We start from the raw sequence: 17,531 nt of genomic DNA on the forward strand, positions 1-17,531 counted from the left end.
AGTCTGGCAGAAAACAAAACAAACCAAACAAACAAAAATGCAGCAACTTCCAAATAGGCAAAGATTGACTCTGAATCATAATCATTATAATAATGGTAGCTAACATGTCTATAGTCCTTTGAGGTTTGCAAAGCACTTTAAGGACATTAGCTCATTTGGTCTTTCCAAATTATTATCCCTATTTTATAGATTAAGAAACTGAGGCCAAAATGAGGTTGCAGGTTTGCCTCTTTTATCTCTAGTACTATTCCCCTCATATCTGCCCCCTTTCTCTTGTATATAATAGAGAGAGGATTATAAAACTTTTATTGGTGATTATACTTATCCAGGGTGCTATCCCCCAATCTTTCCTGTTAAAGTTTCCTCTCCCTCAAATGGTCTGGCTCAGGGGACACCTTCTCCAGGAAGTCTTCCATGATTTCTCTAGCTGCAGAGACCCCTCCCTCCTGTGAAGTCCCCTAGCATACCCTCTGTGTTACACTCAGAAGTACTTTGCAAACCTTCAAGTTCTATACAAAATGGAAGGAAATAAGGAAATCTGCATTTACATCATGCCCTCTGTGTGCCAAGCACTGTGCTAACCACTTTTTACAGAGAATCTCATTTGATACTTACAATAACCCTCTGAGGTAGGGGTTGTTGTGATCCCCACTGTAGAGTTGAGGAAACTGAGGCAAACAGAGTTTAAGTGACTTCTCCAGGGTCACATGGCTAGTAAGTGTAAGGCTGGATTTGAACTCAGGTCTTCCTGACTCTAGGCCCAGCTCTCTCCCCATTGTACTACTTAGCTATTTCCATTCTTCTAATTGTCATTACATTGTAATGGTACAATGTTAACATTACACCACTGTTGCTCAGCCTACTCTCTTATGAGTCTTAATGCATTCACTGGATCTTTTCTCATCAGAGTTAAATTTGACCCCTATAATGTCACATTCAAGGCAGGACACGTTCCTGTAAATGTATAGGATGAATATTCAACAACACTGCCAATAAGAATTTATGTCTCCAGTCATCCAGGAAATTCCTGATGGCATGCATGTTGTCCGGGGCAGGGGGAATCTTTGAATGTCCATAGCTTGTTTGCTCGTGCATCTGTTTGGCTGAGTACTACCACGTTTCTCCTTTTAATGTGAGAGAGCCTGTAATTTTCCAAAAATACAGAGTCAGCTGGAATGCCAGAAATGCCCATTTGTTGCTTAGATTCCATCACTGCAAAGTAATCCCATCTTATTACAAGTAGTCAGATATCATTGTCCAAGCAAGAATGGACTTTGCTCCTAAGCCTCTGAATTTTGCTGTCAAGAGGAGAGGCCAAGCCGTTGCCCAGGGCAAAGTCAAACCTGTCCATATGGGTGTTATTCACTTCCCCTTTTGGATCAAAATTTCTTTTTTCTGTAAAATAAAGGTGTTAACATGCAAAGAGCAAGTCCTTGGCAATGGCCAAGCCGACATCCCCAAGTCATTCTGCATTCTGAGGTGCCCTCTACTGGACTATGTCCTTGACCTCCTCATGAAGGGAGGTGGCCATATAGGTGAAAATGTGTGTTCACGTGCATTCCTGGTGATTGAACTGGAGGGAGGAGACACCAGGGCTCAAGCCTTGCCTCTGACAATGACTGTTTTTATCACCCTGGGCAAGTCTTCTGACCACTAGCCTTCATCTCTTCCAATGTACAGTGGTGATAATAACACTTGCTCTACCTCACGAATTAGGGCAAGTGCTGCCATTGTATTCTTTTGAAGTAAGAGAGTTCTTAATTTCCCAAAATACAGTCAAGAGGATATTGTGAGGACCAAACCTTCAAGTGATCTGGGTAAATATCAACTGGTGGTTAGGATTTAGAAACTGAAAGAGCCAACTGAGGCTTCTCATCAGTGTCTCTCCAGATGCTCCCGCTCAATATTTTGTCAGGGGTATCGTAAAGGATCTGGAGTCAAGATTTTAATCACAATCGTGACCTTAGAAAAGTCTTTTCCAGTCTCTGTTTCCTCCTCTGTAAAAGGGTCACAATGGTTTGCATATTCCCTTCCTTATGGAGTCATGTTGAGGGAAGATCTTCAAAATCCCTAAGGTATTTTAGAGCTGTGTGCTTTCAGTGGTGCCTTCCCAGTCTGTACAGTAGTAAGTGCTCCAGGGACTGAAAGCATAGGTTACAGTGGACTGGGAAAGGCCATCTGTCTTGTGAGACAGCTAAATGCCTCCCTGCCCTGGCTTCAGTGAGTGGGAGGATCCCCTTCATCCATATGCCTTCCTCTCCTTTCTAAAAATACCAGAGCCTCCTGCAAGCAGATATTTTGGGAAGCTCACATTCACTAGTAAGACCACGGAAGCTTTTTTTTTTTTTTTTATCATTTACATGAGCCTGAGGTGCGTGTTTGACAAGGCAACCTTTGGGAGTCCTGAGTCCATGCCTCCATGCACCATCTGGATAAGAAGCTAGCCACGATCCTGGGTTTACTTGCTAGGAGCATCGGCTCTGAACAAGCACTAAGACCAGGAGAAGGGAAGAGAGTCAGTTTTTATTTTTTATTGATTTTTTGGAGTCCTAATATGCTTCTGAAGTCATCCTTCACAGGCGTTTGTACCTCGACCCACAGTTTTAAGGATCTGATTTCAGAGGACCTGGCTATGATTTCTCTTCAGAGACCTCAGGGATTTCAGAATTTATAGACACTATTACCAACCTGTGGAAAAGGGAAACTCCTGAAAGACTCTATCATCCAAAATCCTGAAAAGCAAGGAAGGGGGGAAAGAGAAAAAAAGTTAACAAAAGAAAAGCAAGACTGAGAAAAAATGCCAATTTGTAACTTTCACTTGATAACTGGAGGTGAGGACAGGTGCATGACTGATTCATTGGGGGTGCTTTGTCCTTTGCTCCTTTGAAGAGCAAAAAAGGGGCCATACTTCAAAAAGGGGACCAAACAAAGGATGAGTTTAAGAAAAGGTGGGCTCTAAAGAGACAAGATGGAATTGAAACAGGTGACCGCAATCCTCCAGTCACATCATTCAGGTACTGCTGTCCGGGGCACTCATGTTTGCACGTCTAAGAAATTTCCATTTTTTCGCATCAAAAAATCCAGATATGAAGCTGAAGGGGCATTCTTCGCCAACCTGAAGCTGTCCGATTTCAACATCATCGACACACTGGGAGTTGGAGGTTTCGGACGAGTTGAGCTGGTAGGTGACTCACTGCTTTGTTCTCTGCCTTCTGCTGGGGGTTGGGGGAGAGGGGGCTGTTTCACTTTTTATTTTGTTTTGTTCAAATAAAAACTCTTCTCTGGCCACCTTCGATAAGGTTCCTTCCTCGTCCGGGGTCGTGACAGCTCAATCCATCAAGTTTGCAATAGCTCAAGCAGGCAGATTTATATTAGAAATGTTTCAAAGAAAAAGAACACCTGAGTACCTTTCAAGACTTTCTACTTCTCAATGAAAGGTGAAACAAGATGTTTGAAAGGGGTACTTATCTAGGTTGTTGTTGTTGTTGTTGTTGGTGGTGGTGGTGGTGGTGGTGGTGGTGGTGGTGGTGGTGGTGCTGGTGGTGGTGGTGGTGCTGGTGGTGCTGGTGGTGGTGGTGGTAGTGGTAGTGGTGGTGATGGTAGTGGTGGTGATGGTGGTGTTTAAAGCTTCCCTGTGCTTAGGAAACCCTGAGAGTTAGAGCAAAACTAGATGGTCCAGTGGATAGAATGCTAGATCTGGAGTCAGGAAGACTGAAATTCCAGTCTAGCCTCAGTCACCTACTAGCTGGTTCACCTTGGGAAAGTCACTAAAATTCTATTTGCCTCAATTTCCTCCTCTGTCAAATGGGAGTGATGTGAATTGGTGTGATGAGAAAATAAGATAATGTTGGTAGAGCTCAGTGCATACCTTAAAGTGCTATATGAATTTGACTTATTAAAATGCTTTGGCAACCATAAAGTGCCATTTGAATGCTAGTCATTGTTTCATAATAAGAGCTGACTTTTATATAGTGAGTCCCCTGTGTCAGACACTATGCTAAGTGTTTTACAATTATTATCTCACCAAATGATGAGATGAGCTGTGACAGATGATATAGTGCAAAATTCAGTGTCATTGTAACATTAAAGAAGGACAAGCCTATTAGAGGTTGCAGTTGCTTTAAGGACTCACTCGATGGGTTCAAGGTCCCGTCCAGCTCTCAGTCTAGGACTGATCAGCTACAAAAATGTAGCAAGGACCTAATGGTAAATCAGATACATTTGGAATCACACAAGTGGGATGACTTAGGATAATCCCTCCCCTTGACCACTACCTGTCTGACCTGGAGCCATTCTCTTATCCTCTCTGCATCTTGACTTCATCCCCTGGAAAAGGAGGGACCCTTCCAGTTCTAAAAACTGAGCTCTCTCTTTCCTAATCACCATCAGATGCCCTCTTAATGATGAAAGAGCTTCCCACTGGATTTGGCAGACCTAAATTAGTATCCCAGTTCTGCCACTCATTACCTGTGTGGCCATTTACAAATCACCTTCCTTCACTGTGCTTCCAATACCTATTAAAAAAAAAAAAAAGAGCAGGGACAGCTAGGTGGTGCAGTGGATAGAGCATTGGCCCTGGAGTCAGGAGGACCTGAGTTCAAATATGACCTCAGACACTTTACACTTTCCAGCTGTGTGACCCTAGGCAAGTCACTTAACCCCAATTGCCTCACCAAAACAAACAAACAAAACAAAACCAAAAAAAAAAAAAAAACAGATTTAGTCCACTCCAGTTCTAACACCAATGATTTCATGACCTCTGAATATGACTGTTTTAAATATGTGGGTCTCAAAGCTTATAAGAAAAATATTTATATATTTACAGCTACTCTACCACCATGCATAAACATTATTTTTCACAGATGATGATAAAAAAGAGATTTTTTTTTAATGGAAAGAAAGGCATGAATGGACCATAAACTGCCTGAGATCATAAGTTATGATATATTTTCTTAGGCTGTGCTCTAAGTAACTGACACCTACTCCCTTAACTAAGGCAAAAATAAAATTCTAGGAGTTGCCCGTGCCAGGGTCATGGAAGCTACTAGACTCCATCTGAAAGCAGAGATTAGTTTTCCTCTCTCTGCTGAGCCCAGAGAAGCCCCTGACATTTGACACCAATACAATGTGTTAGGCCCTCCTGTGAGTTATGTACAGTGCAGTAAACAGAGTTCCCGTTGCTATTGGAAGAATGGAGGAACCCCTTTCCCTCAAACCTAGGAGGTCACTAGCTATTTTTAGCCCCAGTCCCCAAAGGCAGCATTGGCCACGAGCTGTTCTTCGTCTCTCTGGAACAGGATCAGGCAGCAAGGGCTTGAAATCTTAACTGAAATGTTCTACTCAACCAACATTCAAAATCAGAACTTAAGAGCTAGAAGGGACCTCAGAGGTTGTCCAGTTCGACCTTCTCATTTAACAGATCAGGCAGCCAAGGCTCACAGGGGAAGTGAATTGTCCAAGGTCACTTGGTTAAGTAGCAAGAGTCAGAGGTGGGATTGAAACCCAGGTGCTCTAATTCCAAATACTGTGAGAGTGTGTGTGTGTGTGTGTGTGAGTGAGTGAAGATGAGGGCATTTGTATTAGGGGAGGGTAAGTGGGTGGGGGTGGGTGGGAGGTGAATAGGGGGGTGTGAGGGGTTGTGAGTATGGGAGTGAGTGTGTATGTGAGTGTGAAGATGAGGGCATTTGTATTAGGGGAGGGTAAGTGGGTGGGGGTGGGTGAGTGGGGCTGTGAGTATGGGAGTGAGTGTGTGTGTACGCTCAAATTTACATAAAAACACTCCCGGAGCTCTGTGCAAAATGCTTGATGATTCTCTTGTAACATTTCTAGCTTCAAGATTAAATATGCCATCATGAATCTAATCAGATTCAATGAGAGCATGTTACTGGGTAGAATTATTGCTTTTGAATTCAGCCGACTTCTCAAACTTTATTTTTGTGTGAATTGTACAGAGAATGCCTTTGGGGGCGGGGGTGTACTCAATAAAACACTAAACTGAGAGACAGGAAACAAATTCTGATTTCACCTCTGCCTCTCATTAGTTGAGTGACCCATGGGAAGTCACCTACTCTCCCTTCAAGAAGGTTTTCTTATTTTTGTAATAATAATAATAATTGTCATGCCTCCCTTAAGAGGCAGCATGGTCTCATGACTACAGTTAAGAGATTTGGAAGACTGAGTCTCAATTACCTCCTCTAAAAACTTACCTTTCTTGAGTCTCAGTTTCCTTATCTGTAAAATGAAGATGATAACACCAGTAGAACCTATTTCTCTGAGTTGTTATGAAGCTCAAGTGAGATCATCTGCCAAGCTCTTTGCAACACTTATGTACTAAGTGGTAGATATTTAGATGAGATTTGATGTCTTAGATTTATTTTTCAAAAATTCAGCTTATATTACAAGTTACAAATATTCATCCATTCCCTGAGCAGTTATTAAGAGGAAGTTGTCTGATCATGTATCAAGCAAGCACAAATCTCATATGCAGTCATTATTATATGGCAGATGCTATACTTGTCATGTAGAACAGCTGGGTGGTACAGTGGATAGAGTATGTGGCCTAGAGTCAGAAAACCGTAAGTTCAATTCAGGCCTCAGACTCTTACTGTGTGACTTTGGGCAAGTTGCTGACACCTGTTTGCCTCAGTTTCCTCATCTGTAAAACAATCTGGAGAAGATGACAAATCACTCCAGTGTCTTGCCAAGAAAATGGGGTTATGAGAATCAGATGCAACTGACCAAACAACAACAACAATAACACATGCTTGGCACTGGGGACACAATAACAATAGTGAGATGTTTCCTGCATTCAAGGAGGCCATGTTTTAATTTTGGAGAAAAGATCCACAGGGAAATGGTGGCCAAGGAGGGGCACTTTAGTCCAGCAATTTAAAGGGATGATGAAAGGAGCCATTGGGGAACAAAGTGACACGTCCCATCCAAGGGTAGATAGTAAAGGATTGGTCATGGTTGATGATTCCAAACTGGGAAGAAAGGAGGAAGGAAGGGTATGTGGCAACAAGGTGGTGGATGAGACTATGAAAGAGACAGCTTGAGGGTGAGTGAAGCAAGACAGGATGGTCAGGGCTTTCCTCAAACAAGGGTCTGGTAGAAGCAATCACCAATCAGGGCAGTAGAGCCCCTGGACCAAAGTCTGTCCATGGCAAAGCAGCTGATGAGGAGGAAATAGCCAGAGCATAGAGAACAAAGTAAGCTTAGTGGCTGAGACTTTCCTAAAATAATGGTCTGTGAGAGACAGCAACCAGTTACTGACCAGGACAGTAGTTTCTCCAAGACAGCAAGAAGGTAGAGGACATGTCCATATGGAAATGAAAGGCTTAAAATGTCAGAGAGGATTTTGTATTTTATCCTAAGAGCCGTGTGGAGCCACCGAAACTACCCCAGCTGGACAATGATATGGTCATACCTAGGCTTGGTTGGCAGCTTTATCAAGGAGGAACTGGAGAGGGACTAGCTGCAGGTAGACCAATGAGGAGACCCTTAGAATAGTGTAGGCTGGAGGTGATAAGGGGCTGAACTAGGGTAATTGTAGTATGAATAAATCAAAAAGGATAAATGAATGGAATCAACAGGATTTGGTGATTTGTTGGCTATTTGGGATAAGTGACACATTAAAAACGACTCTTACTTTGAAAACCTAGGTGACTGGTAGGTTGGTGGTGCCTTAAAAATAAATAGGTAAATTAGGAAGAAGGGAGATTCAGGGAGGATTATATTTTCAACTTGTTGAGTTTGAGATACCTAGATGCTTATGAGACAACCAGTTGGAAATGTTTATTAGGCAAATGGCGGTTTTGGACTAAAGTTCAGAGGACAGATTCGAACTAGATGGATAGATATAGATGATACATAGATAGATGATTGATAGACAGACAGACTTATCATATATACATATAAGTAAATACCAGTTGTCCTGATACATATCTTGCCACTGGACTAAGATGGCTTTGGAGGAGAGAGTGAAGCTGGTGAGCTTGTGCAGCCCTCCCTCACTTAAATCCAATTCAGTACAAGTCATGATATCACCCCAATATCATGGTCTTCTTTGATAACAAAGGACAAACAACAACAATATATACATATGTGCTGCATATTTGTCATCTGCATACGGATAATTGTTGAACTCATAGGAGCTGATGAGATTATCAAGAAAGAACAGAAGGGGCAGCTAGGTGGCCCAGTGGATAAAACACTGGCCCTGTATTCAGGAGCACCTGAGTTCAAATCCAGCCTGAGATACTTGACACTTACTACCTGTGTGACCCTGGGCAAGTCACTTAACCCTCATTGTCCTGCCAAAAAAGAAAAAAAAGAACAGAGAGAGAAAAGCAGAGGGTATAGAAAAGCAACCTTGTATGTAAATACACAGAATGGGTCCCTAGGGCATGGATGATAAACCTAAAGAAGAGAACAATTCAGAACTGAACAACTGCTAGGAAGAAAACCACTAGAAAGCAGTCTCACAAAAACCCAATGAGGAGAAAATATTCTGAAGGAGAGGATGATCAAAAGTGCCAGGTTCTGTAGAGCACCCAGGAAGGAAGACTAAGAAAAAAGCCATGGGATTTATCAGGAAATAGATCACTGGTTTCCTTGGGAGGGGGATAAGCAATTTCATTGGAGTAGTGGTAATGAAAGAAAGATTGCAAGAGGGGGAGGAATCAACAGTAGATGAGAGAACAGGGGAAGAAACATAGGTAGCTTTTTCTCCCAGGAGTTGGATGTGAAAGGGAGGAGAGACAACATGAAGGAAGAAGAGGGTCAAAGGAACATATTTTTAAGGCTAGTGGCTTTTTGTGCATCCTAAAAGAGTCAGAGCATAAGGAGAGATTGAAAATTAGGAAGGGAGGGGGTGACCACAGGGCTTCTGGAAGATCTGGGAGTGGTACGGACCAAAGACACAAATAGAAGGGTTGGCATTGGCAAGGAGAAGGACCATGTTATTCTCTAAGACTAGAGCAAAGGAAAATTTTGTTTCTTACCTACCCAGTCTAATGCACACATAATGTAAAGGTGCATGTTCTAGTTTTCTGTGTTGATGGAAATTCTAAGATGGCATGGATCATGATCTATCTGAATCTTTTACTTCCCCGTAGTATGTAACAGAGGACTCTATATACAATAGGTGCCAAATAAATGGTGTTTTTACATGATACAGATACATCCCATTCAACACAATTCAATGCCACAAGAATTAAGTATCTGTAATGTGTAAGGGATGGTATTGGGTACTGTAGATACAAAGATGAAAAAAATCATTCTCTATCTTCAGGAAGCTTACCTTCTATTGGAGAGATACATCATATACACTGACAAGTAGAAAAGAGTAAAATTAAAGAACAGTTACTTGGGAGAGGCAAGAGATTGTCTTTCAATGGCCTTTATATTTTTTAAAAAAGCATTCAACAAGATAATGACTCACTTTATTCTGTGTATATAAAGCAGTTTTCAGCTCAGATTTACCAGAACCCTAAATTATGGATGGATTATTTTGCCTAATATACCCCCCTTTTAGGGAATTTACACAAGGAGCCTTTATTTTTTTTATTTCTTTTTTTCTTTTTTTTTAAAGGAGCCTTTAAAAAACAAATAGAGAAGTCATCTTAAGCTTAATAACAAACCCTCCCCAACATTATAAATAAGTGATATGAACGAACAAACAAACAAACAAATGAATGACTAGGGATACACCCCAGAAAAGCCACAATTCAGGACCCTCCACCTCCAAGATCTTTAACTCTTGCTAAAGCAAACAAGGCATGGAATTTCTCTGTGCCTGAGTTTCCTTATCTATAAAATAAGGAGTTTGGACTTTATGATCGCTAAGGTCCCTTTCAATTCTAAATCTATGATCAATGAATGGTGCTGTTGATTTGATCAAGTAAATGTTCACCAATCAGAGCCTGGCATCCCAGGGGTGGGTCTTTGACTCCCAGATAAAGAACTGGAGCAGAAATAGCACATCATAGAGATGGTCTGATCAGTATCTAATTAGTGAGTTGAGTGGACATTACCCAGAACTTGATCCTTGATGGTTTGTCAGAGATCACTAAGTGCCACCATAGATTGTTGTTTTTCAGTTGTGTCCAACTCTCCATGACCTCTTTGGGGCTTTTCTTGACAAAAATACTAGAGTTTTTTGCCATTTCCCTCTCCAGCTCATTTTGCAGATAATGAAATGGAAGCAAACAGGCTTAAGTGACTTTCCCAGGGTCACACAGCTCGTAGGTGTCTGAGGCTAGATTTGAACTCGGTTCTCCTGACTCTAGGCCTGGCATTCTATCCACTATGCCACCTGTATGCCTTTCACTAAGAATATGATGTCCTCAACTCACATCATTCTCTTTTTAGAGACTTGCTGGATTCATACTCCAAAGAAGTGCCAAAGACATCATATATCTTGATGTCATCAAGGTACTTGATAAAGTTGCCTTGGGACAAGACAAATTAACAAACGCTGTGCAAAAGATAAAGAACTATGGGCTGATCATTTGAGTAGATGCTTTCAGAGCTAATAAAATCTGTATTCCCAAAGATGGCTGATTAACTAAAACTCATGGTTAAACTGGTGGGAGAGTTCTACTGTGATCCACAGGCCTCGGGCCTTGTTCTGGTCCCATTCCAAGTCTTTATCAAGAACTTGGATGAAAACATGGCAGCCATGCTTATGAAATCTACAGATGGGACCAAGTGGGAAGGGACAATTAACAAAGATTGCTGACAATCAGAATTTGAAATGATCTTGACAGATTGAAATTCTAGACCAGAGCCAAGAGATGAAATTTAGCAGGAATCCATATGCTGTCCTGCACCGAGTTTCAAGAGTAACTTACAGAAAGAAGTACAAGATGGGCAAAAACTGGCTGGATGGCAGTTGACATGAAAATTTATCTCTGGGTTTTGTTTTCCACAAATGCAATAAAAAGAACTTTGTCAGGTAGTTGCTAAAAACACTATCATAAATTTAGGCTATGTGTATAATAATAGGTAAGAGGAGGAGGAGGATATAGCTACCATGTCTATAGTACTTTAGGGTTTGCTCAGTATTTTTCATGGGTTATTAAGATTTTATTAAGTGCTTATTATGTGCCAGGCAATGAGTGCACTGGGGACACCCATAAAAACAAATGAGATAGTACCTGACCTCAAGGAGTTTACATTCTAATGGAAGAGGACAACACGCAAAAATGGTGCTGGAATAGGAGAGATCAGCTGCATGGTTATCTGCAGAATCTATGGTGGGGAGACTGCAGGAAGTACCATTAACCATACCTGGGACAAGCATGTAAATGTTTAGTAGAAATCACCCCCAGCTTTCCATCTGGCAATTTGCTATTTTAACTAATAATTCTTGCTAACTCAATGCTAAGCTTTGAAGTTCCTACGCTACTGGATAACTGAGAGTGCTTTCAGCACCCTTTGCACTTCTCACACTGGCACACAATCCTCTTCACCTAGTTGTGGGTCTGATGTTACCAGTGGATGTTTTAGTCTGGTGTTGACCACAAAGTCCCAATCACAATCACATCGGTTATTGTTGCATTGCTTTAGTGAATCATCTGGGATGCAAATGTCAAAAGACAAAGCACATTTTGTTTCTCTTTGGACCTTGTTCGTTTGCTTCTATTTCTTTATAAAAGCCCTAAAGGGGAGTGTGGTTTTATCCATAAGTGGATTTGACTCAATGTTGGGACTAGACTAATGCTAACATTGCTGTAGGGAAGGAACCTCTAATAAAGAAGCTTTTTAGGGGAGCAGATCAGCAATCTCTCTGCAGTTTACAGTCATAGCAAGTGGCCTAAGGTGGAGAGAAAGTGACTTCCCAGTCACATAGCTAGTAGGTGTCAGAAGTGGGATTTGATCCTAGCTCTTCCTCCTTCCAAGGTTTACCCTCCAACCACTACACTACACTGCCCCTCTGTTTCATTGTAAGCCTTTAAAATATAATTTTGAAATAATGGTTTAACTTCATGTGGAATTTGGAAAGCTTTATACAGAGCTTGTGAAGGACTGGTTGATGAGTTTAAGGGAATTATTTTGGAAGCCTGGCTTAGAAGCATTATCCATTTACAAACATAGTCATTGCAATGACCAACAAGCAAAGAGATTCCTCAGGAGCACCAATCATTGTGATTAAGGTGTAGGAAAGGATCCTTGGGCTCTGTACAGAGAGGCAGGACATGCAGGATGAAAAAATAAGAACCTGCTCTCCTCTGTCCTTCTCTGATTGCATCAAGAGTTTTCCATTAAGTTCTGGTCACTGTAATTTGCACTGGAGCTCAAGGAAGACACACATCAGTAAGTTGGAGAGTGTCCCCCGGATGACAACCAGCATGGTGAAGGGCCTCAGAATCGGATTATTCTAGTATATAATTACAGAGGAGGGCGAGTGCACTGGGAAACGTCTAGTCATTCCAATTCAACTGCTTTTATGAAGCCTTTACAAGCCCCTTCTTTTTCTCCACCCTGCCTTAGCCTACCTCCATTTTTGTGGCAAAATACTAAGAGAGTAAAAAGTCAGAAACTGGGGCACTAGATCCTATAATTAGAATAGTTCAAATTTATATGTGCCTTGAGGTTTGTGAAGGAATTTCCATACATGACCTCCTTTGAGTTTTATAAAACCTTATGAACCCTTAAGGCTCTTCAGGGACTGTTATGTCTATTGTACATATGAGGAAACTGAGGCACAGAGCAAGTTAAAGATTTGCCCAGGGTCAGTTAGTGAATGTTAGTAGCTGAATTCTATCCCAGGTCTTCCTGGTCCCAAGGCCATTATACCATTCTACATCTGTTTCCAACACACAAACACACAAGTCTTGGGTTCTCCTGTTCATTTATTCACACAATGTAACCACAAAGCAAGGAGAACATGGCACAGTGACTTTGCATGATGTCTGTTCCCTCTTCTCTGGAAGAAGAACAAAACTCTGAGAATATAAGCATCTCTCTGTTTAAAAAAAAATTGGTCTTAAAGTGAACCTCAGGGAAAGTCTTTAATAGACCATTCCTGCTCACAAAGCCCTTTGTCTCCTGATTCATCATCATTTGAATGTAGAATGTTAGCACCTTGAGGGGACTGCCTGCTTCATTTCTGTCTTGATATTCCCAGAACCTAGAAGAGTGTCTGACACAAATAGATATGAGAGAGAGGAGGGGGGGAGGGAGGGAGGGGGGAGGGGGAGAAGAGATAGAGAAAAGAGAGGAGAGAAGAGAGATATAGATAAATAAGCATAGATAATAGATATGGATACATAGATGAGAGAGAAATATAGGTAGCTGGGTAGGTAGATATAGATGAAGATAGAGATGCATAGATGGGAAATTATATAGATAGGTAGGTAGATATAGAAGAGAGGTAGAAATACAAAGATGCATAGATGTGAGAGAGAACTGATATAGATAGATATGTAGATAGATAAATATAGATGGAAGATAGAGATACATAGATGAGAAAGAGCTGGCAGAAATAGATAGGAAGGTAGGTAGACAGATATAGATACATAGATATATGAGAGAATTTATTAATCACTTATTATATTCATGTCACTGTGCTAAGTTCTAGGGATATAAATAAAAGCATAGTTGCCAGTTTCTGGCCTCCAGGAGCTTACATTCTAATGGGAAAGATAGCACATAAAAAGGAGCTAGTGGATATGGCTTGGTGTGTCCTTAAAGTTTTATGAACTAAGAAAAGTAAATTTAAGACCTTACTGTATGTATGTCTCTGTGCGAAGCAGTGGGGATACAGACAGAAGCATTTTAGGCAAGTCTTCTCCTCAAGAACCTTATAATCTAACAGAAAAGGGATCTGGACATAGGCAAGAGCATGGTAGAGTTGGGCATGTTCTTGACATGGAGACCTAAATCTGAGGAAGATATGGCTACTAGTCATCCATCAATGTCCAGGATGGTTTTGGGAATAGAAAATAATTTTCTGGTAGGGAGGGAGTGAAAGTAATGGCCAGAAAAATGTAGGTAATGGCCAGAGGAGAGAGGACAGGGCCATCAAGGTTGGGGCTAAATATGTGATTGGTGACAGATGGATCAATTGGTACTTAATAAGCTCATGTGGATTGGATCCATTTCAGCCTACTGTATGATAAATCTGTCTTTGAAAAAGTTCCATCCCTCTGTTAGCCACCTCTTCCTTAGACAGATTACCCTGATGCTATGACTTTCCAGGAGTTGATCCTTTACAGGGCGGTCTCTGAATCAGATCCAGTTTCTCCAGTGCTTTTCTAGCTGTGCAGCCCCAACAAGGCACAAATAGCCTCCCTAATGCTAAATAAAGGAGAGAATTGCCTGTCATTCCACAAGCTGCAGCCTAGTTCTTAATCTCAGATCATATCAACCAGGATGGAAATATGGTGGGTTTGAAATCTTTTCTTTGCTTTTAGGAAGAGCAAAAGGCCATCTCCCATGGCTGGGGGCATTCTGGAAATCTGCCTCTTCTTGGGGCATGCATTGGGCAATCCTGAAAAGCCATTTAAGTAGGGTGGAAAAAAATCAAACAAAACCAAGAAGAGCATCCCACTAGCAACCAGGTGCTAACTCTAGTGCTCAGGCTGGGGTGCTGGGTTTCCTTGTTTTGCAAGAGAAGGGGCTTCCCAGGAAGGAGACACCTCATGGAAGGAAACAACATGTCAGGAGAATTGGTTGCCAGGAATGCTGGGCCCTGGAACATAATCGCTACAGGGTCACCACTCATGCCACGTGTGGCCAATGACAGTGATGAGTGCCAGTGAACAAAGGTCCAGCCAGCATTCTGAGCCCTGGAGCTCCAGCCAGGGCCAGACACTCACTGCAAGGAGACTCCAAGGATTTTCTGACTCCAAATGTCCCCCTTTCCTCAGTTTAATCTTATTTGGTTGAGCGCTGAAATGAAGGAAATAGACATTTCCATGTCTATTTTAACTCTTCATTCTGACTGTAGTCTTCAAAAGAAATAAAAAATAATTCCACCAATCAATAGCTAGTGAAAGTTTTAGTTTCTTAAAGGTCAAATGTCATGTCAAGTAACACCATAGTTTCAGATTTGGAACAAGTTTGGGATCCAAGCTCTGACTCTATCTGAGTAACCTCAGGCAAATATCCCTAGTTTCCTCATTTAAAAAAGAGAGAGAGAGAGAGAGGGGGAGAGGGGGAGAGGGGGAGAGGGGGGTTGGCTAAGATTCAGGAGAGAGTCTGGTCGAAGGAAAAAGAATGGTGACTTTGGATTCAGGAAGTCCTGGTCTGAAATCCTGGCTCTGACACTTAGTGGGGAGACTTTTCTCAGGCCATTTAACATTGATGGAAAAGCACACAGTAAAAGCTTAACAAATGCCTTTTCATCCATCAGCCTTTAAAGCACGGAAATTCAATGAGATCCCAGAGAGTTAGAGTAGTGCAGTGGAAAATGCATTGGGCTTGGGAACAGGAGGACTCGAGTTTAAATGCTGGATCAGCTGAGGTCCCTGGGCAGATCAGCTGACCATCCAGAGCTACAATTCTATTTAGAATGAATATAAGAATAGTATCTATCTCATGAAGTTATAGGAAGGAATAAATGAAGTCATGAAAGAGTTGCATCGAAAACGTCACAGTGCTGTAAAGTGTGAGCTATTATTATTGATGCTGTTGGTGTGTTGGAATCACTGGATAACCTCTAAGCTTTCTCCAACACTAATCCAGTTTCCTATGAGATACTGCTTATATTGATCCTATTCAAGTCAAAAATGCTTATTAAGGCTCCAAATTTGTTCCAGGATCATATCATATCATTTTTCACCAATCCCCAAAGGACTCTGAAATACCCCAAGGATTTGTTGATAAAATACTAACGAACAATGGTCATGTGTAGTATAGGTATGAACACTAGACTTGTTATTTTATTGAGAGAGGGAATTCTGGGTGAGGAAACTCCTGCTGATCCTGATTGACACCTTCTCGGCAACCTTAAAGAGTCATCTGCGTCTCTAGGACGTTAAGTGACTTGCTCAGGATCATATATTTGACCCTATATATCAGAGGCACAAGGGTGACTAAAATCTTCCTGGCTTTGAGGCTTCTCATTTATATCTAGAAAAAGTTCAAGACCTCCTCCAATACTTCACTATCAGTACAAGAGGCAGTCCTGGCTTGTTACTATGGCTTGGATCCAGCTCTGGATGGTCTTTCCATGCTGGAAGGTTTTCAAATGCAGATTTAGCGATTAGTTATCTTTCCTCATGGGCCACTCTCCTTGGAGGAGTTCATCAATAGATAATCCAAAGGGGATTATCTGTTATGAGGGAAGAAGGCAGCTATCTGAGTCCGTGAAAGAATGCCTTACTTGGTAAATGCTTATTGGCTGACTGGTTTAAGAAGTGGCCATGCTGATTAAATTATAGGTTTAAATAATCTATACAAATAAAGCCAGATATATGTGAGATTTAAAATTGGATATACAAGCATTAAACTCTCCCTTTAACTTTTCCCTTATATATCTCCCAGACCACAGAGAAAAAGAAGCCTCTGAGCTTTAATCAGTGAGGGATTAGTTTTTATTGTTTGGGATACCGATTAGGGAAATAAGAAAGTAGAAATATAAATGAATAATCTTAGATCTAAGATTAGTCTATATATTCCTTTATAAAACTCACTGAATCCCAAAACTGCCTGCCAGGCCGAGAACCAGCACCAAACACCAAACCACGCTGCCACAGCTAAGATAAAACACCAGAGAGACCCCCACTTCCGTTCCTTCTCAGTTTTTAAACTGCCGGCCCGGAAGTTGGTGCCCTCGGACACAGTGTGCTTGGCCAGCTCCCCCAGCAGCAGGAGGTGCACGGTGGTCTCCTCCCCAAAAGGGTGGTCCTTCAAAAGTTGCTTCAGTAGCATGAGCTCAATTCTCAAATGATTCAGATCAAACGTCCGTTTTTTACCACATATGCCTTCATCTTGCCTTTATATGTCGTATAGGATCATAGGAACCTAAGTTGGAAACGCAGAAGCTGCCTAGTATGACCACATAGGTTTACTGAGGCCCAGAGAAGTGAAGAATGATTGTATCTTAGACATAGAGGGACAGTTGAGGAAACAACCCCCAGGAAAGTGAAATGATTTGTTCATACTCACACAGTAGGATGTGGCTAGAATGACTCAATGACTGAGCCACACTGAAACTGGAATTCCTTCTTGATATTAGATAGTAAATATGCTAAATGTATTCTGAAATCCCTATAACTAACTTAGAAAAAATCTAAGGAATGAGCCTGTGTGCACACTGAGGTGTACCTCTATATAGACTTAGAGTTTTTGTGACCACATTACAAGACTTAGTCTTCTCTCCCCAACTAGACTGTGACCTACCAGGGAGTGGGGACCACCTTTGATCTTCATACTATAGGATGTGAGCTGCTTACAAAGGCAGACTGTTTCATTCTTTGTATTTCTATCCCTGGAACCTAGGGCAGTACCTAGCATAAAGTAGATGTCTAATAAGTACTAATGGGCAGCTAAGTGGCTCAGTGGATAGAATACCCAGCTTG

The 17,531-nt window shown here is 41.5% G+C and overlaps 1 protein-coding gene across 3 annotated transcripts in view; it reads left to right on the top strand.

The window, feature by feature from the left end:
- Positions 1–17,531, top strand: part of PRKG1 (protein kinase cGMP-dependent 1) — a 1,388,722-nt gene that overhangs the window by 1,320,910 nt on the left and 50,281 nt on the right. For all 3 annotated transcript variants that reach the window (XM_043987057.1, XM_043987056.1, XM_043987058.1), the window contains one exon: positions 3,085–3,181. In XM_043987057.1, coding sequence (XP_043842992.1) covers positions 3,085–3,181 — 97 coding nt within the window. The remainder of the gene's footprint in view (positions 1–3,084; positions 3,182–17,531) is intronic.

Source organism: Dromiciops gliroides, chromosome 2 (assembly GCF_019393635.1).
Source record: "Dromiciops gliroides isolate mDroGli1 chromosome 2, mDroGli1.pri, whole genome shotgun sequence".
NCBI classification, from domain to species: domain Eukaryota; kingdom Metazoa; phylum Chordata; class Mammalia; order Microbiotheria; family Microbiotheriidae; genus Dromiciops; species Dromiciops gliroides.